Source organism: Telopea speciosissima, chromosome 8 (genome assembly GCF_018873765.1).
Source record: "Telopea speciosissima isolate NSW1024214 ecotype Mountain lineage chromosome 8, Tspe_v1, whole genome shotgun sequence".
Lineage (NCBI taxonomy): Eukaryota > Viridiplantae > Streptophyta > Magnoliopsida > Proteales > Proteaceae > Telopea > Telopea speciosissima.
Genome location: NC_057923.1, coordinates 24,768,225 through 24,789,895, shown reverse-complemented (window position 1 = coordinate 24,789,895; position 21,671 = coordinate 24,768,225). Strand labels below are relative to the sequence as shown.

Sequence of the window (21,671 nt, the reverse complement as noted above, 5' to 3'; positions counted from 1 at the left end):
AAATGATTGAATTCATATTATCTTATTAAATTCATATTTGACAAATTACAGAGAATGGCGAAGATGGAGGAGAATGGTTGAACCTGGATCTCGATGAGGATGACTTACTTGATGAGTAAAATCACATGGATTGCAAGGACTTTTCCTTTTGATTATTTTTTTTGGTTTAGCCATTTGCATGTGAAACTTCGGATTTATTGTTGGATTTAGTTTTGATCTAAAACCCTAGTTCTATTTCTTGAAGTTTACTTTTTAATTATTTGATTTTTTGGATTATTGATATTCAATTTATTCAATTTATATTGATTCAATTACTGATTGAACAATGGTTTCTATACATGTGTGATGGATATATGTAGAACATAGGAGGAGATTGTAAGGGTATTTATGTAATATCCCTTTATATGTTCTAATATAATCCTACTTGTATTAATACTCAGGCTGTGAGGGGCAATCTAGTAATTAGCCCATCTGACCTAACCCTAATTTCCTATAAATACTAGCTGGAGGCAACAGTCTGGATATTCCAAACTAGATACTTAGGGTATAATGCTTTAAGCAACCTTGTGCTTAAACCTTAAACCCGAACATTTTGAAGCACTCGTGGCTACAGGCAAGCGTATTAACGACAAGTTGTTCAAGGGGAAACAAGCCCAGAGAACTGCAAAGGAAGCTTCTAGGGTCTTATTCAGGTAGAGGCCCCAAAGGAAGAAAATGAAAAGGTCAAGAAGTAAATGCGGCTAGCTCCACCCAACATTCGGAGAGGCAAATCACAGCAGCTGTTGTTTCCCCTCTTGTGATTCAAGTTGATCCCCGAGAATAGCAACCTCCCTTAAGGGCTTTCACTTTTGGAACAATTCTTAGGAGTGAGCTTGAGCAAAATATAGTGATGAGCCTAGTTGAAAGAAGGAGAACAAGAGGGACCGATTGAAAGAGGGAGGAGAAGAGGGACCGATTGAAAGAGGAGGGATATTACCAGCCGCAATATGGGCATGCTCAAGGACGGTATTAGAGGATACGGTGGTTTGCTTGTCGGTCATGGTGAAGAGGAGGAATAATAGAAAGTAAAAAAAGGAGATAACTCAGTGGAGCCTAATGGCTTTGGATACCATGTTAAAGTGAAAATAATCCGCTTGCATTCATTGTTCTCAATGGGAAAATATATGTACAAATTACAATGGATAGAATCCTAGTCATTCTAAACTAGGAATACAATATTGAGAATATATGAAATATAGAGTTTGCATTCTAAGAGGACTCAATATATAAATTACTATATTAAACCAAATCCATAGAAAGGGAAAACGCCCAACGTTTGCTCAACAAGACGGGACGTGTATGGGACATGAGCGGTGTGGCTTGGATTCCAAACCATTTGCCATAAGCATGCCGGTAATGTCTCCGCTTTTCTCATAGGTTCAGGCCTGTGATGCCTAGGTACGTCATAGACCCGTAATGATGAGATCATCTTGGGGATAGTGGATAAGGGCTACAAATATCGTGTTTTGCCTTATCTCTGCCACGCATCCATCTTCTCCCGTCCAAATTATTCTTGGTATAACATTAATAGTCCTTTTTCAAAATTAATAACTTCTGTTCTTTTCTGCAAACTTGGGAAAGGGGGAGTAATACGAATAAATGAAGCCTGTACATTCAAATTCTGCTGAGAACTGAGAACCTGTTTGGGACAATAATGAATAAAAAGTTGATGCGAACTCCATGCGCACAAGATTTTATCGCAAATTATGAATCAACAGATTCACTTCACTGTAACAAAAAACCTCAAGGTGTGATAAATCATAGCTACGATGGGAAAATGGTTTAGTTCGTTTCTTGATTCTTGACTGCCAATGAATTTACTGGGCTGACCATTCTTCAAATTTTCTGTTCAGTATTTGAGTAAGAGACGAAAGGGTGAGAGAGGGACAGTGCCCCTTGAGGAACTGTAAGTGCCGTTAAGGGCCTATTAAGGGACAAGCGGCTTTTGCGGTCAAAGAAGAGGCACCCAACACTTCTCATTCCAACCACAAAATACCAAAATACACTTTACTACTTACAATCAGTTCTCACGGAACTGGTTATATTACAAGAGATGCACAGGAAAGCCCCATTCACTTCTTTTTCAATAGTATCTCACAATTGCCCTTCCAATCAGTCAGGAGTACGTAAGGTCGAACGAAGCCTTCAACGGTTCCACCGTTTCATGGATCCTATCTCCTAACCATACCCACCCACATATTCCAGATAAGGATATTAAAGTCATTGTGCCAAGTGAAGGAAGGTCTTATCTTTTTATGATTAATAAAGAGTAGAACCTTTGTTCATATAAGAACAAGACATGAGCACATGGCGAAGAAAGAAATCTCCCTCAGTTTTCGAAGAGAAACTTGGAATTGTCCTTTGTTCCTCTTATACCTTCTCTCTAGCGGAAAAGATGGTTATTTCCTTTCTTTGTTCCTTCCCTTGACCTAGAAACACTCCCCCTCCCTTGACATTTTTTTGTCTCCTTCTTTCAACACTCACCCCAACACCATTAGGAGATACCACTCCCTTCAATGCTCAGAAAATTATCTCCTCAAGTTCTCTATCCGGTCCATTTCCTTAATTTCTTCTAATTGGGGGCGAAAATGACCATCCTACTCCCTGCCCGAACACAATGCCCGAGTGAAGCCCTCCCCTATTAGAGAAAATTGAGGAAATGAACAGACAAGAAATTGTAAGAGATAAAGATCCCACCAATTTGGTTCTCCTCTAGCTGTGGCGGGAGCTGTAGGGTCCAGCCCACAAAAATAAGGGGGGTTTTGGTCATTTCAGAGGTGGGACCCAGGTGCGCCCCTCTTGTGAAATGACCATACCCCCCCTGTTTTTGCTGGACTGGACCCTCCTGCTCTCGCCACGGCTGGAGGAGAGCCACATCCTTCTCCCACCTCCCTCCCCTCACCACTGAACCACCACCTCGTCACCATCATATCCCTATATATATCAACACATTCCATACATACAAATCCTCATCTTATCTCCCCATGGTTTTCTACTTCTAATCCTAACGAAACAGTCCAAGTTCTTGTTCAAGTCATCTCTCATTTCCTTTAGTTTTCCAGCCACTCTCTTTTTCTATTTTTGCTTACTCAAGCCTGAACAATACACCATGCCTTCAAGACTAGCAGATGTTTATAGAGATCATTACCATCTCCATCATCATAACCACCTAGATTTTGGATCAGTACATGAAGTACCCGAATCACATGCTTGGCCACCACTCGATGACTACCCATCCAGGGACTCAACTGATGTAGACTCAGTTCCTGTTATTGACTTAACAGACCCTGAAGCTGTGAAACTTGTGGGTCATGCATGCATGACATGGGGCGTTTTCCAAGTAACAAACCATGGCATCCCTATTTATCTTCTCAAGGCTGTCGAGTCTGAGAGCTGTCGCCTTTTTTCTCTTCCTCCAAAACAAAAACTCAAGGCAGCTCGTTTGCCGGATGGAATCTCTGGTTACGGCCTCGCAAGAATCTCTTCCTTCTTCCCCAAACTCATGTGGTCTGAAGGCTTCACCATCGTCGAATCCCCAACTGAACATGCCCGACAGCTTTGGCCACAGGATTACAGCAACTTCTGGTAATAAATCACACATGCTCAATATATGCATGCATGATGTAGGCCACGCCCCCACCCATGTGTCCGACTCTAACCAGCTTTGTGCTCAAATGGATCATAGTTATGCTCTTAGAAGATCAAACCGGATCGAAGCTCAAAAGACCTTTCAAGCCCAGTCCAAAGCCCAAGACCACCGGATCGAAAGGGAGCCAGCCCAAGATCAAAAAGATACTTCCTAGTGGAGAATCTCTACAATTAAGAGGGCTGGTCAGAATGGGTGCGTGCGTGGATCTTTATCCCCTCCAGTTCCCAGTGCCCCTAACAGGGGTGCAATGACCAGCCTACCCCTGCCCGAACAGTCTGCCCAGGTGCGGTCCACCCCCATGTTAGGATCTTTATCCCCTCTAGTTCCCCGTCTGGCCTAATTCCCCAGTGCCTCTAACAAGGGGGGCGCAATGACCACTCTACTCCTACCCGAACACTCTGCCCGGGTGAGGTCCATACACCCCTTACTGAATGCACTAGGAAACTGGGCCGGGCAGAGAACTGGAGGAGATAATTTTCCCTCTTGTTAGAGGCACTAGGGAACTTGACCAGACAGGAAACTGGAGGAGATAAGTTTCTGTGTGGGCATGGCCTGCATCAATGCATTTACCAACATTAATATTGTTATGCATTTTTATGCTGTTTTGTGGTTACTAAGGGGTAGAACCAAGCTATAGACCATGACAAAACTAGAACAAACTACAATTAAGCCAAACCACATTGACTTTAAGCAAAGGATTATTGTGGAAATTATGCACCTTTTTCATTATTTGTATTAATCTGATTAGTAATGTTTTCTCATGCAGTGATGTAATGGAAGAATACGAGAAAGAGATGAAACAGCTTGCTGAGAGATTGTTGTGGCTGATGCTGGGATCCTTGGGCATAAACAAAGAAGAAATCAAATGGGGAGGTTATAAAGGCGATTTTGGTGATGCCTGTGCTGCGTTACAATTGAATTCATATCCAGCATGCCCAGAACCAAATAGGGCCATGGGTCTTGCTGCACACACAGACTCAACCCTTCTCACAGTCTTATACCAAAACAACACAAGTGGTTTGCAGGTTCTCAGGGATGGAACCTGCTGGGTGACAGTACCTCCTGTCACGGGTGGACTTGTTGTGAATGTAGGTGACCTTCTTCACATCCTCTCTAATGGCCATTATCCATCTGTTCTCCACCGTGCGGTTGTTAACTATACCCACCACCGTCTCTCCATAGCTTACCTCTATGGACCACCAATGAACGTTCAAATCTCTCCCTTTTCAAAACTAGTCAACCCTAGCCAGCTTCCTCTCTATCGTTCAGTGACATGGACTGAGTACCTGCGAGCAAAGGCAAAACATTTCAATAAAGCACTATCATTAGTTCGCTTATACACACCTCTAAATGGATTTGTCGACATTAATGATAACAGTAGTGTGAAAGTTGTCTAGTTAATGAGGATCACTTTCATCTTCATATGCATTAGTGTTGGTTTGATTCCATTAATCTTCATCCACATTCCCATTGGTTGGATATGCTTAGAAGACTCTTTCTACTTGGATTGTTGTGGTGATTAAAAAAAAAAGCAATATCAAATCATGTGAAAGGAAGCAGACAAATGGTCTCTGTTGTTTCCTTGTCTGTGAGTACAAAAAGATTGGGTGGTGGGAGGGGGGACACATTTGAATATTCGAGTGCAGACACGAACCGACAGCCATAGCTATAATGGATAACCGACTTTCAATGAATAAGACAGTCATCAAATAGTTAATTATTAAAATCAAACAATATACTATATTACTATATAACAAAAGAAGGGATGAAATCGACCCAAAAATTAACAAAAAGGAAAGGGTGAAATCTACCCAAAACACCCTTACTAGATGTCTTCTTTTTCAGAGGAACTTCATAACATTGTAACTAATTTTTTTGCGTGAAATGGTTTAATAAATTTACCCAAATGGGGTTCAATGTGCCCAAAAAAAAAAAGAGAATAAAACATCAATGTTAATTAAGTTACAAACAAGATAGCAAAGGGGCCATTGTTTGTCATTTTGACAGGACTTGGTTCGTCTTGAAATTCTATAAGTGGTTTTTGGACTTATTGTACCAACAGGCTTCAATCCATAGCCTTGTGAGTGGAATGCCATTACCTCTGTGCCCCATGTGTTGATCAACACTGGTCGGCTTTTGAAGAGGTACAGAGTAGATTTTACAGTTCTCAAATATCTTCAAAGCTTTCACTATTCTCTCAGGTAGGTAAGGGTGTGAATTGGTCCAGTTCTAGGCTAGGTCTGATTCCTTAAACGTTTCGTTGTTGGCTACAGTGGAAGCGCAATGATACAAAAATCCATTAACAAAATTAATAAAACAAGGATCTCGATGAACAATGTGATGACAAAATCAAACTGGGTTTGTACGTTACCTAGACCACACAAGTAGTACGTTCCTCCAAAGGAATGCAACACGAGGTCACGAACTCCGTTGGCTGCATCACCTCCAATGGGCCCTTGGTTAAAGAGAAAGAATATACTATTTTTCTTTCTCGAACTCTTTTTTTTTTTTTTCTTTCTTTCTAAACGAATAATAATCTACAAAGTGCAATTAGAGCTTCAACAAAGCTTCTCTTAAATAGGAGAAGCTAATTTAGGAGATTACTATCTATGGATAAGGTTGCGCCACGTGGTGTGATTCTAAAGGTTAGCCTTTAAGTTGTCCTTAATTGCATGAAGAACGACAGTACAAAAGGCGTAACCCAGTGGTAAATATTTTCATTACAATTTCTCCTCCATAACACCAACATCCACAATGGATCTAGTAACCATGGAATAAAATCACCGCAAATTTATTAAGTCCAATGTAATTAATTATTTGAGTGTTATTACCAGTGACTAGACCCAAAACATTTGAAAACGCTTTTCAAATAAAGTTTAGGGAGAATGTTTTCTGCATGGCAGGCAGGGGCCACACCCACGGACACTAGGGGCCAGAATGACCACCATGCGCACATTTATGGAGAAAATTTCACCCCCTTTTGTGCCACCTCGTGCGCTCCCATTGGCTGGTGCACACAGCGTGGCCCCTACGTCCCACCCAAGAAACAGCGCCCCTATATAACAATATAAAAATATTTTTCCAAACTCTTTACAGAATAAACATCTAACCAGGACTTTAACCAGTCACAGTTTGACAACTCTTTTACTTGGATGTTCTCCCTAAACGGGCAGTGGAAACCTTATTAAGTGTCACCTTCACTTCCGTCTATACTATGTAGACCGAGTGACCAGTGTATAAAGGATAACCGGCCTTCAATAAATAAGATAGTCATCAAATAGTTAAATCTTAAAATCAAACAATAGACTATATAACAAAAGAAGGGGTGAAATCGACCCAAAAAAGAACAAAAAGGAAAGGGTGAAATCGATCCGAAATATCCTCACTGGAAGTATTCCTTTCCATTGGAGCTTCATAACATTGTAACTGACTTTTTTGTCAGAAATGGTTTAATAAATTTCCCCAAATGGGGATCATTGTGCCAAAAAAAAAAAAAAAAGAGAATAAAGCTTCAATGTTAAGTAGGTTACAAACAAGATAGCAAAGAGGCCTTTATTTGTCATTTTGATAGGACTTGGTTTATCTTGAAATTCTATAAGCGATTTTTAGAGTTATTGCACCAACAAGCTTCAGTCGATAGCCTTGTGAGTGGAATGTCATTGCCTCTGCACCCTATGTGTTGATCAACATTGGTAGGCTTTCAAAAAGGTACAAAGTCATTTTTACAATTCTCAAATATCTTCATAGCTTTCACTCTCCTCTCGGGTAGGTAAGGGTGTGAATTGGTCTAGTTCTGGGCTAGGTCCGGTTCCTTAATGGTTTCGTTATCAGCAGTGATGGAAGTACAACGATATAAAAATCCATTACAACAATTAATGAAATAAGGATCTCGATGAACAATGTGATGATAAAATCAAATAGAGTTTTTACTTTACCTAGAACACACAGGTGGTACGTTCCTCCAAAGGAATCCAACACGGGATCACAAACTCCGTCGACTGCACCACCTCCAATGGGCCCTTAGTTGAAGAGAAAGAATATACCATTTTTTTTCTCAAACTCTTTTTTTTTCCTTAAAAGAATAATATTCTACAAAGTGCAATTAGAGCTTCAACAAAGCTTCTCTTAAATAGAAGAAGCTAATTTAGGAGATTACCATATAATGGACAAGGTTGTGCCACGTGATGTGATTCTAAAGGTTAGCCTTTAAGTTGTCCTTAATTGCATGAAGAACGACACTACAAAAGACATAACTTGAAAACCCCTAGTGGTAAATATTTTCATTATAATTTCTCCTCCATAACACCAACATCCACAACGGACCTAGTAACCATGGAATAAAATCACCGTCAATTTATTAATTTAATTAATTATTTGTGTTATTACCAATGACTAGACCCAAAATATTTAATAACGCTTCTCAAATAAAATTTTGAGACAATGTTTTCTACGTGGCACGCAGGGACCACGCCCACGCACAACAGGGGCCAGAATGAGCACCATGTACACATTTATGGAGGAAATTCCACCCCTTTTTGTGCAACCACGTGCACTCTCATTGGCTGGCGCACAGAGCGTGGCCCCAGCGTCCCACTCAGAAAATGGCATCCTATATAACAATTTAAAAATATTTTTACAAAACAAACATCTAACAAAGATTTTAACCAGTCACAGTTTGACAACTCTTTTACTTGGATGTTCTCCCTAAATAGGCAGTGGAAACCTTATTGAGTGTCACCTTCACTTCCGTCTATACTATGTAGACCGAGTGACCAGTGTATAAAAGATAATCGACCTTCAATAAATAAGATAGTCATCAAATAGTTAAATCTTAAAATCAAACAATAGACTATATAATAAAAGAAGAGGTGAAATCAACCTAAAAAAGAACAAAAAGGAAAGGGTGAAATTGACCTGAAATATCCTCATTGGAAGTATTCCTTTCCATAGGAGCTTCATAACATTGTAACTGATTTTTTTTATCAGAAATGGTTTAATAAATTTCTCCAAATGGGATTCATCGTGCCACAAAAAAAAAAAAAAAGAGAATAAAACTTCAATGATAATTAGGTTACAAACAAGATAGCAAAGAGGCCTTTGTTTGTCATTTTGATAGGACTTGGTTCATCTTGAAATTCTATAAGTGATTTTTAGACTTATTGTACGAATAAGCTTCAGTCGATAGCCTTGTGAGTGGAATGTCATTGCCTCTGTACCCTATGTGTTGATCAACATTGGTAGGCTTTCGAAGAGGTACAAAGTCATTTTTACAGTTCTCAAATATCTTCATAGCTTTCACTCTCCTCTCGGATAGGTAAGGGTGTGAATTGGTCCAGTTCTGGCCTAGGTCTGGTTCCTTAATGGTTTCGTTATCAGCAATGACGAAAGTACAACGATATAAAAATCCATTACAACAATTAATGAAATAAGGATCTCAATGAATAATGTGATGACAAAATCAAATCGGGGTTTTACTTTACCTAGAACACATAAGTGGTACGTTCCTCCAAAGGAATCCAACACGGGATCACAAACTCCGTCGACTGCACCACCTCCAATGGACCCTTGGTTAAAGAGAAAAAATATACCATTTTCTTTTTCAAACTCTTTTTTTTTCTTAAAATAATAATATTCTACAAAGTGCAATTAAAGCTTCAACAAAGCTTCTCTTAAACAGAATAAGCTAATTTAGGAGATTACCACATAATGGACAAGGTTGTGCCACGTGATGTGATTCTAAAGGTTAGCCTTTAAATTATCCTTAATTGCATGAAGAACGACACTACAAAAGACATAACTTGAAAACCCCTAGTGGTAAATATTTTCATTATAATTTCTCCTCCATAACACCAACATCCACAATAGACCTAGTAACCATGGAATAAAATCACCGTCAATTTATTAATTTAATTAATTATTTAAGTGTTATTACCATTGACTAGATCCAAAACATTTGGTAATGCTTTTCAAATAAAATTTTGGGACAATATTTTCTACGTGGCACGGAGGGACCATGCCCAAACACAATAGGGGCCAGAATGAGCACCATGCGCATATTTATGGAAGAAATTCCACCCCCTTTTGTGCCACCGTGTGCGCTCTCATTGGATGGTGCACAGAGAGTGGCCCCAGCATCCCACCCAGAAAACGGCGTCCTATATAATAATTTCAAAATATTTATACAAAACTCTTTACAAAACAAACATCTAACAAGGACTTTAACCAGTCATAGTTTGACAACTCTTTTACTTGGATGTTCTCCCTAAACGGGCACTGGAAACCTTATTGAGTGTCACCTTCACTTTCGTCTATACTATGTAGACCGAGTGACCAGTGTATAAAGGATAACCGGCCTCAATAAATAAGATAGTCATCAAATAGTTAAATCTTTAAATCAAACAATAGACTATATAACAAAAGATGAGGTGAAATCGACCCAAAAAAGAACAAAAAGGAAAGGGTGAAATTGACCCGAAATATCCTCATTGGAAGTATTCCTTTCTATAGGACCTTCATAACATTGTAACTGATTTTTTTATCAGAAATGGTTTAATAAATTTCCCCAAATGGGGTTCATTGTGCCAAAAAAAAAAAGAGAATAAAACTTCAATGTTAATTAGGTTCCAAACAAGATAGCAAAGAGGCCTTTGTTTGTCATTTTGATAGGACTTGGTTCATCTTGAAATTCTATAAGCAATTTTTTGACTTATTGTACCAGTAAGCTTCAGTTGATAGCCTTATGAGTGGAATGTCATTGCCTCTGTACCCTATATGTTGATCAACATCGGTAGGCTTTCGAAGAGGTACAAAGTCATTTTTACAGTTCTCAAATATCTTCATAGCTTTCACTCTCCTCTCAGGTAGGTAAGGGTGTGAATTGGTCCAGTTCTGAGCTAGGCCCGGTTCCTTAATGGTTTCGTTATCGACAATGATGGAAGTACAATGATATAAAAATCCATTACAATAATTAATGAAATAAGGATCTCAATGAATAATGTGATGATAAAATCAAATCAGGTTTTTACTTTACCTAGAACACACAAGTGGTACGTTCCTCCAAAGGAATCCAACACGGGATCAGAAACTCCGTTGACTGCACCATCCAATGGGCCCTTGGTTGAAGAGAAAGAACATACCATTTTCTTTCTCAAACTCTTTTTTTTCACTTAAAAGAATAATATTCTACAAAGTGCAATTAGAGCTTCAACAAAGCTTCTCTTAAACAGAAGAAGCTAATTTAGGAGATTACCATATAATGGACAAGGTTGCACCACGTGATGTGATTCTAAAGGTTAGCCTTTAAGTTGTCGTTAATTGCATGAAGAACAACACTACAAAAGGCATAACTTGAAAACCCCCAGTGGCAAATATTTTCATTATAATTTCTCCTTCATAACACCAACATCCACAATGAACCTAGTAACCATGGAATAAAATCACTGTCAATTTATTAAATTCAATTTAACTAATTATTTGAGTGTTATTACCAATGACTAAACCTAAAACATTTGATAATGCTTTTCAAATAAAACTTTGGGAGAATGTTTTCTACGTGGCACGCAAGGGCCACGTCCACGCACAATAGGGGCCAGAATGACCACCATGCGCACATTTATGGAGGAAATTCCACCCCCTTTTGTGCCACCGGGTGTGCTCTCATTGTCTAGCGCACATAACGTGGCCCCTGCGTCCCACCTAGAAAATGGCGTCCTATATAACAATTTAAAAATATTTTTGTAAAACTCTTTACAAAACAAACATCTAACTAGGACTTTAACCAGTCACAGTTTGACAACTCTTTTACTTGAATGTTCTCCCTAAATGGATAGTGAAAACCTTATTGAGTGTCACCTTCACTTCCATCTATATTGTGTAGACAGAGTGACCGGTTTATAAAAGATAACCAGCCTTTAATAAATAAGACAGTCATCAAATAATTAAATCTTAAAATCAAATAATAGACTATATAAAAAAAAGAAGGGGTGAAATCAACCTAAAAAATAACAAAAAGGAAGGGTGAAATTGACCTGAAATATCCTCACTAGAAGTCTTCCTTTCCATAGGAGCTTCGTAACATTGTAAATGATTTTTTTATCTGAAATGATTTAATAAATTTTCCCAAATGGGATTCATTGTGCCAAAAGAAAAAGAGAATAAAACTTCAATGTTAATTAGGATACAAACAAGATAGCAAAGAGCCCTTTGTTTTTCATTTTGACAGGACTTGGTTCGTCTTAAAATTCTATAAGCTATTTTTGACATATTATACCAACAAACTTCAGTTTATAGCCTTGTGAGTGGAATGTCATTGCCTCTGTGCCCCATGTGTTTATGAACACTGGTAGGCTTTCGAAGTGGTACAAAGTAGTTTTTACAGTTCTCAAATATCTTCATAGCTTTCACTCTCTTCTTGGGTAGGTATGGGTGTGAATTGGTCCAGTTCTGGGCTAGGTCCAGTTCCTTAATGGTTTCGTTGTCGGAAGTGATAGAAGTACAACAATATAAAAATCTATTACAACAATTAATGAAATAAGGATCTCGATGAACAATGTGATGACAAAACCAAACCAGGTTTGTACTTTACCTAGAACACACAAGTGGTACGTTCCTCGAAAGGATTCCAACACAGGATCACAAACTCCGTCGACTGCACCACCTCCAATGGCCCACCCATGGTTGAAGAAAAAGAATATACCATTTTTCTTTCTCAAACTCTTTTTTTTAATGAATAATATTCTACAAAGTGCAATTAGAGCTTCAATAAAGCTTGTCTTAAATAAAAGAAGCTGATTTAGGAGTGTTGTTCCCATGGTGAAGATTATGTTGTTATTGTTGGCAACACAGTCATGGTGTTTGTTTTGGTGATTTGTTTTCATTTGCTTATGGTCTTATGGTGGTTTTGCAACACAGTATAGAGCAAAGTACAATAGTATTCAAGTGTGTGATCTTTTGATTTGTTTCCAGCCCAAGTACAACAACTAGTGTTTTGATGATGTGGAGCTTCTACAGTAGCTTTGGATGATGTATGAAGGTGTTTTGAGGTCTGGTGGGACCCACGCAATGACTACGTGGTAGCGCAAGCATGGAAGAAGCAGTTTATAACACTTCAGCAAAGTTCTTAGCGGTTTGAAGCTTCTTTGCATCTTTCTTGGAAAGAGAAGGAAGAGAGAGAGTGTGGGCCCATGTCCAAATCCATGTGAGAGATGAGATGGAAGTGCCCCTTTGGCAAGACTCTGAATATTTGTGAAAGTGAAGTGTCCAGTTGTCAGTTTTCTTGTACAGCAGTACTTCAAGTACAGTGGTGATCAAGCAACTTTGGAGGCCTAGAAAAGTGTGTCAATAAAAGATAAAAGAGATGGAGTTTGTGCAATTATGTAGAGAAACATCTTCTCTATGGACCTCACTTGTCTAAATGGAATCCTAGGCGCAGCCTATAATTGGCTTGAGAGTCACTGAAATGCAAAATTCTAGGTGAAATCTCCAACACTTAGAAATATTTTAAGGTGTATATTAACATGCTCTCTAGAACCATTTCCTTGTAACAATATTTTAGAATTTTTTAGAGGCTCTTCGATGGAATCCATCCATAGAGATGGAAGGCTGACATCGAGAGGAATCCAGGCATTTGTGGCACATTCCATTTGGCCATTTGTGTTGCTCATGGTTGACGTGTCGATTTTGAGAAACCGTCCTGGTATGAACGACTGAGATTAAATGGTTATATGGATTTTAAATCTTTTTATTTGATTGCCTTGCACATGATTACTCTGTGCATGTGTGTTGTATGTGATCGGTTGATGATCCTACGGCCCTGATTAATCTGATATGGTGGTGATCAATGACGACGATTAAAGATCTTATATCAGCTATTGTGAATTACGCACATTTGTAATTGAGGAGTTTAAACAATGAGTTTTCTAATCATAACAAGGATCATAAGATTGGTCGAATCGGAATATTGATCCTACAGACACCTCTTAATCATATAATCAGACTATGGTCTGATGGCTATAATCAAAGATGCGTTAATACACTCTGATTCATGTTCCATCAACAAGTAGGGGTCTCTGAAAGATTCCTTTTGGAACCCTCTCATTGGTCGATCTTGTAATTGAGTTTTTGGAGACTATACACCTCTAATCAGGGCTTGTGATATATGGATTTCACTCAATTGTTTGAGAGGTGCACGCTTTTAATATAATCTTAGAATTTTTTTTTTGTGGCTTCATAAGAAAAGTGCATGGAAGAATCTCGGATCTCCTCAACTATGCATTGATTATTATTGATTTTGCATTGGATTCGCGTTGAAGGTTGTACCTTGATGTTCTATGTTTATGGATGTAGTGGAATGCACTTGGCAAAGCCCAAGTGAGGTATTTATCCCTCTTGTACTCAATGTGTTTGAGGTATTGCTTAGATGAGTGTGGTTGTGTTATATTGAGTGTGTTTGGGTGAGGAATACTTTGTAAGTCACTGTATGCATACTAATTGTTTGATGAATTGCCACAGTGAAATGGGTGAATTGATGAATATGGTATAAACTCTTTCCTTATTGTTTTTGAGTTGCTCTGTTGTCTGAGGAGTATAAAGACATAGGCATCTGATGAGACCTCAGTGTGAGGTAATCTATAAATCCCAGTGAGGAGTTAGTGACTTTAGCCTAGTGAGGGCACTCCATGGATGTAGGCACTACAAAATATGTGTTTTTTAGCCACGGTTTTTGCTGCGGCAATTGATCTAAAAACCTTGGTAAAAGGTTATTAACCGCAGTTTTAAAACCGCGGCCAAAAGTAGTGTCGTATTTGAAAAGTGGGCTATCCCCGCATTTTTTGCATCTGCGTGTGTATTTTGTTTTTCGCCACGGTTCATAAACCGTGGGTATAAATTTTGTTTTTCGCCACAATTTTCATAAACCGCAGGTATAAATTTTGATTTTCGCCATAGTTTTCATAAATCGCGGGTATAAAGGTGGTTGTATATCTACCACGATTGTGTTTTTAGCCGCGGTTTTCTATAACCGCGAGTGTAGAGGTAATGATACATCTAACCACGATTTATATAACCATAGTATATTAGATTTACCTCCCCAACTGTATTTTTTATATATTTTTATAAATTTATTTATTTATACCACGGTTTTATATACCGCGGTAAATACTAAATGAGTTGTTTATATAAAACCGCGGCTAATATTAATACTTTTTTTTTTTTTTTATTTAGCTTTTGCATTTCTCATTTTCAATACCTGTAATTGCATTTACCATCAAATCACATTCACATCATCCATTGCATATCTCACATCCACCCACACATTTGTTATAAACATCATTTCTCACACTCAGTTCTCAAACAAAAACAAATAACCATTTAATCCTTTGAGTTCTTGTAAGTTTGGACTCTCCACACAAATAAAAATTGATTAAACTAATAAGAACAGAGAATATACTTGATCCAGCAAAAGGCCCTATCTAAATGAAAAAATAAAACATGGTTAACAAAATCTTGTTGTTTAGCTTTCCCTCTCCTTTGGTCCAAGAACACCTGCCATAAAGAGAAGCATTAGTAATTTGAATAAGTTAGTACAATAGAGCAAATATTACAACGATCTACATATATATATAATTGAAGTTAAAAATACTATCACAAAATGTATACTTGATTGACCTCAAGAATCATTAAAAGTCCTGGCCTTAACTATCATCACACACAAGTTGTGTTATATAGTCTTTACCAACTAGTTAAGGCTTGCTACTATTTTCATATATTATGAAATAATTATGTATATTGGTTTTATTTTGGCCATTCAGATGAGCAATCAGAATGTAAAGACCTCTAATACTCTTTGACACCATAATATTACCTAAATAATTAACCACTAAAGCTTTCTTTTCTCTCTCTCCCTTTCTCTATTGATTCCTCAACTGGGGGGTAGTGGGCATGAACAAAAGATCAGTCTATATATCTCTTCTCTCTAAAATCAATGAAAGAGAATGAAAGAGAGAGAGAGAGAGAGAGAGAGAGAGGTAAGAGAAGAAGAGAGTTAACAGATTAGCCAAACCAAACAGAAATGATGGTGAGGGGGGAGATTATGAATAAGGAGGAAAAACTCCCCTCCCTTAGTTATTGCATTTTCCGCTTCTCCTAGCTAGAACCCTCATTCATTCAATTTTCCTCCATCCTTTATATTTAAAACCTCCAATCACCCATATATCCCATTTCTTTATTCTCTCTCTCATAAATGGGTTCTTGATGTGCTCAATGTTGCGGCAAATAGTTTCAAAATGATTAGCTGTTTCCAGAACTGGACTTGTTAGAATAGAATTAGATTTTTGTCTTCTAGGCTGCTGCCATTAAAAAGCTTAAGTCGTTTCCTAACGAACAACTATTAAGTCTCATATTTTCTAATCTAAAACTAGTCCTAGATGATTTGGTACTATATCTTGATGTGAAGGCATATGATCCAATGTGATCCAAGGATTTATGGTTACTAAATATCTGAGCTGCATTTTGGGTTAGTGGTTGTAGCAGAAAGAATGTCTTTGATCTGAACTTCTCATCTTGTGGTAGCATGGAGAAAGAGTGAGCTCTTCTTCTAACTTTGAAATTAAATTTTCATTCAAAACTCTTAAACATTAATTGGTCGGTGTTCAAGAAAAACCAAATTCCTAAGCTACTATTTTGTGTGTGTGTGTGAATGTATAGATTGTCAAAATGCCGGTATTTCTTTTATTCTATGTTTTGAGTTTATTTGAGTTTGGTTGGCATAATGTTTCTACAATATGTGCTTCAAGATGGCATAATGTTTCTGCAATTTGTGCTTCAAGTTTTTCAAAAATCTTCCGTTGTACCAACTTTAGTACATAAACCACGAAAAAATCTACACAACGAAAGCAACGCCAACTTAACATTCTTAGTTGGATGTACCCGTAGGGCTAAAGGAAAGAGTTATTGCATTAAAACATGGCAATCATGGCTCTGCAACCCAAAAATATTCATTTCTTTCACATTCACACAACGTGATATTTTTCCAACATAACCTTCAGGGAATTTCATTCCCTCTAAAGCTTTGCAAAATAGTTCTTTTTCTTCCTTAGACATTGTGTGACTTGCAGGGGGTAGAATCATTTTGTTGCTGCCCTCAATCATTTGTGGATGTAGAGATGGCCTGATGTTCATTTCCACCAAATCTAGACGTGCTTTGATGTTATCCTTTGATTTTTCTTTCAAATCCAACAATGTCTCATAAACATTCTCGCAAACATTCTTTTCTACATGCATTACGTCTAGATTGTGGCGTATTAAATTATCTTTCCAGTAAAACAACTCAAAAAATATTTTTTTTTTCTTCCAATTAAGTGGCAACACTGTTGGACCTCCAACCCTCTTCCTTTTGCTTGGATTTTTTTTCTTGTTTGGATCCTTACCAAATGCAGGAAACGTGACATTTTTCAATTATGCCAACACAACAGTGCCTGAAGGAGGTTGAGGTGCTTCCCTCAACTCTACATGACCATTAAACCATCTCTTATCCCTTCGAAATTTATGATTCTTGTCGAGGAACCAACGATGACCGAGGTAACAATGTTTACTACCATGTTTCAGTCAAGTTGACACGTTCTCTTGGTTGCAACAAGGACAAGCAAATGCACCTTTAGTGCTCCATCCTAATAGATTAGCATAAGCGGGAAAATCATTAATGGTCCATAAAAGGCATGCACGTAAACGGAATGGCTCTTTCTTAAATGAATCATATGTCTCAACACCAGTATCCCACAATACCTTCAACTCATCTATCAAAGGCTGTAAATACACATCTATATCATTTAGAGGAGCATTAGGACCTGGAATTAGAAATGTTAACATAAATGATGTTTGTTTCATGTACATCCATGGTGGCAAGTTATACGGCACCACAACAACAGGCCATGTGTTGTGCTTATTAGTCTACGATTTAAAAGGACAAAAGCCATCACTTGCCAATCCAAGTCTAACATTCCGAGGATCTTCGCTGAAAGTTGGATGTAGTTTGTCAAAATCTTTCCAAGCTTTCGCATCTGCAGGATGACGCATTTTCCCATCATCTGAATGATGCTCTTTATGCCATCTCATATCAAATGATGTAGTTGATGACATGTATAATCTTTGTAGCCTTGGTATCAAAGGAAAGTGGCATAATATTTTTTGCGATGACTTCTTGGAATCATACCTTGATGTGCCACATTTGAGACAAGACTCAAGTTTAGATGTCTCTTTCCAATACAACATACAATCGTTCAGGCATGCATCAATATTATTGTATCCGAGTCTTAAGTCTCTAATTACCTTTTTTGTTTCATATATAGACTTCAGCAAAGTATTATCTTGCGGCAGAGCTCTCTTCAATAAATCCAACAATCCAACAACATAGAGAAAGACTTGTTACTCCAATTATGGAGACACTTTATGTGATAAAGTGCAATAGTGATGACAATTTTGAGAATTCCTTGCACCCTAGATACAATTCAACCTCTGCATCTGTCTTTAATCTAAAAAAACTTTCTGTCTCATCTCCTATACCCTCTATTTGTCCACTTGTGCCACTAGCCCCAACTTCTTCAAATGCTTGCCCAGCAAACACATCATGAATTATGTCATTCATGTGAACAACATTTATATCTTCTTGATCAACCACAACATTTTTAGATGATGTCGTATCAGAAGACTCAGCTTCTTCATCAACCTCAACTTTCCCATGGAAATTCCACAATGTGTAGTTCTTTATAATTCCATAGACTATCAAATGTTCCTTCACTTCATCCCATGTTTTCAACTTTTGATTGACACAATTTGTACATGGGCATAAAACCTTTCCCCCCATAGGTACTTTGGAAAGTACATACTCTAAGAATGTATGTACCCTGGCTATGCATGGTTTGCTTGCACGATATCCACTATCCCGTGCCCTTATAATCCAGCTCCTATCCATTCGATTTATACAATACAATAACAACCCGTAGGAAGAGTAGTACTAGTATAATAAATTCAAACCTGTATGAGTATACAACAAAACTTCATTACATATAGCATCCACAAATGAAATTCAGGTTAAGTGTTCAAAATCATGTAACCATAGATTTACAAAATAAAAAAGATCAAACAACATTCATAACCAATTTGTCAAGTTTGAACAGAACACCAAATTGTTTTTGGATCAGATTTTCAAGAGTCGGAAGGGGAGAGAACATAGTTCAGAATGAAAATTTGTGATAAAAAAGATAGATGGATTTTGATATTTTTGGCAGTTCTCTACATTTATTTTTGGCTGTCTACCTATCTTCTTCTTCTTCTTCTTGTCCATCTAATGAAATCATTCACTCAAAAGCAACCCCTTCCATTGTCACTTTAGAGGACAATGAGGTGAGTAATAACACTAAAAATTTCCAATCAAAATATGGTTAAGAAGATATAGCAATGGAGTATTGACCAGTGGAGGACATAATAACAGGTTTGGCAATCCAGTATAGATGTTGGAAACCCATTTATTGCAATCCAGATACACCTGGCTTCTTCAGAACTATTCCAATTACATTACTTCAGCATCTAGTACAATTTAAGAGATGGTCTGAGGGAATGTTCCAAATTTTTCTATTCCAGTATTGTCCTTTTCTATATGGGCAAGGTAAGATAAAACTAGACCTCTAGATGGGATATTGTGTCTACTGTTTATGGGCTGCTAACGCTTTGCCAACACTCTACTATGTGTTTGTCCCTTCTCTTTGCTTCTTTAATGGCATTTCCTTGTTCCCAAAGGTGAATCCCCCCCCTCTCTCTATATATATATATATGAGATATATTCATAACTAATCCCGATTAATTTGTTTATGCTTTCAGATGTCTAGCCTGTGGTTTCTGCCATTTGCACATGTATTTGTGGCCAATAGTTTATACAGCCTAGCTGAGGCACTGTGGTGTAAAAACACAGTAGAGGATTGGAAGCTACAGAGGATGTGGTTGATTCGGAAAATGACTTCATTTTTTTTTGGCTTTATCGACACCATGGATGAAGAGGAGGCATCCAAGAGATATGAGCAATGGATCTTTGAGTTTGGGGCCTCTTCTCCGATGTTTACTATCATAACAACAATAGCTTTGTTCAACATTTTTAGCCTAGTTAGGGGAGTGAAGAGGATAGTTATGGGTATGGGAGTATGGCTATATGGGTTGTGGAGCAATTCATCTAACAAATTATTATTATTGGGGCTTGTGGTTGCCATTAACATCCCCATCTATGAAGCACTCTTTATAGCTGGCTGGATTGATTCAAGCTAGAAGATCTGAACTAGAAATACAATGCCTAAACTCAGTGAAAATAACAGAGGGAAATAAACCCCTTCCATTGTCACTTTAGAGGATTTTCACAATATCATAAAGCAACCTGGTACAGCCTTCCTCATGTCCCATATTTAGAATTTCAATAGATAGAGCTTGAGCTTGGGACACAATTGATATTACTGAGCTGCAGGAGTGCCATTTTGCAAAGCTTGAGCTTGGGACACAATTTGATTCAGTTGTGTCAACTTGGAGCCTAGGGAGGAGGAAGACAAGGCGGTATCAAAAAGCTTGAGGCATTTTGAGATGGTCAGTGGGTGTCCCAAGATCACTGCAAACTCTAGAGCTTCTACATGGGAAGAAGAAGAGAAAACCAAAAAGCCACTGAACAAGCCCAACTACGGCACTCACAGTAAAACCAAAAAGCCACTGAACAAGTAGAAAAGGTGAACCAACACAATTCATATTTCTCAGACCACATCTCCTGTGGTTGCTTCCCCTGCAGTAATTACCACCCCTAACTTGTTTGTTTGTGTGTGTGTGTGTGTGTGTGAGAGAGAGAGAGAGTGAGAGAGAGATCATGTGATGTAGCCTAGGTGAAATAAATCTCACTTAGGACCAGGTTCTGTTTTAGGGTTGGCCGAATGGGCAATTTAGGGTAACTAGGACAAAATTAGGGTTAGGAATGGGAGATTGAGTTAGGGTTTTATTGGGTAATGAATGGTCTGCAGAATTTTAGGAGTCTATTAGAATAGGTTTTAATGAGGTTTGAATAAGAAATAGAAATTCAGAAATATTAGGGTTAGGGTTTTGGATTTAGGATCTAAGCTGAAACTAGGGTTTAGGAGCAGATTTAGGGGCTGGGCTTTAGGTCGAGTTTTCCTAGCAGGGAGGGGGTGGTTCGGCTGGACTTTGGTGGGTTTTTGATGGCTGGTTAGGTCTAGGCAGATCTTAGGGTTTCTGGGTTTTTATGTTGAGGGAGGGATTTAGGGTTTGTAGTGGATAGGTGAGGCTGCAACTGAGATCGAGTGGGAGGGTTACTGTGATGGACCTGTGGTTAGGTTTTGAGTGTAATCTGATGAGGGAATAGGGCTGTGATGAATGTAGATGAAGCTAGGGTTTGGGGAAGTCGATTAGGTTAGATGGAAGTAAGAAGAAGAGATGATAAAGTTGCAGGAAATTGTAACTCTTACTGGAATTGCAGAATTTCAGCAGCAGCAACCTTGAAGAACTTGAAGGAAGAAGAAGACGAACCTCCCGATCTGCAAGATGCAAGGAGTCGCCGGATTACTCCAGCCCTAGCCCTTGATATTACTCACAAGGGGTCTTGATATGACACACAAGACAGAGAAGCAGCAGCAGTCATGGCGGCAGCAGCAAGAAGAAACAAAATTTCAAACATAATAGGTGGGGGAGCCTCCCACGATTCTACTATTTATAATAATAAAGGGGGGCCTAAAGGCCTTACAAATAATCAATCTAAAGCAATCCTAATCAGATTAGGAGTTGGGATTCCTAATCTGAATCCTAATTATAAAACATAGAATAGACTTATACTCTAAATAGGAGTATAAGTGTAAACAACTAAAACAAATAAAATAAAATACTAATCCCTCTAAAATCGTGGAGGGGAACTAAGAAGATAAACTATGAAAAAGACTGTTTTAACCCTAGG

The 21,671-nt window shown here is 38.2% G+C and overlaps 1 protein-coding gene across 1 annotated transcript; it reads left to right on the top strand.

Annotated features, from left to right (window-relative positions):
• Window positions 1-3,146: 3,146 nt before the first annotated feature.
• On the top strand, window positions 3,147-5,085 carry LOC122670727 (gibberellin 3-beta-dioxygenase 1-like). Its single transcript, XM_043867697.1, has 2 exons — window positions 3,147-3,624; window positions 4,455-5,085. Exons 1-2 carry the CDS (start codon window positions 3,149-3,151, stop codon window positions 5,083-5,085), a joined length of 1,107 nt encoding a protein of 368 aa, XP_043723632.1. The 5' UTR covers window positions 3,147-3,148.
• The last annotated feature ends 16,586 nt before the right edge of the window (window positions 5,086-21,671 follow it).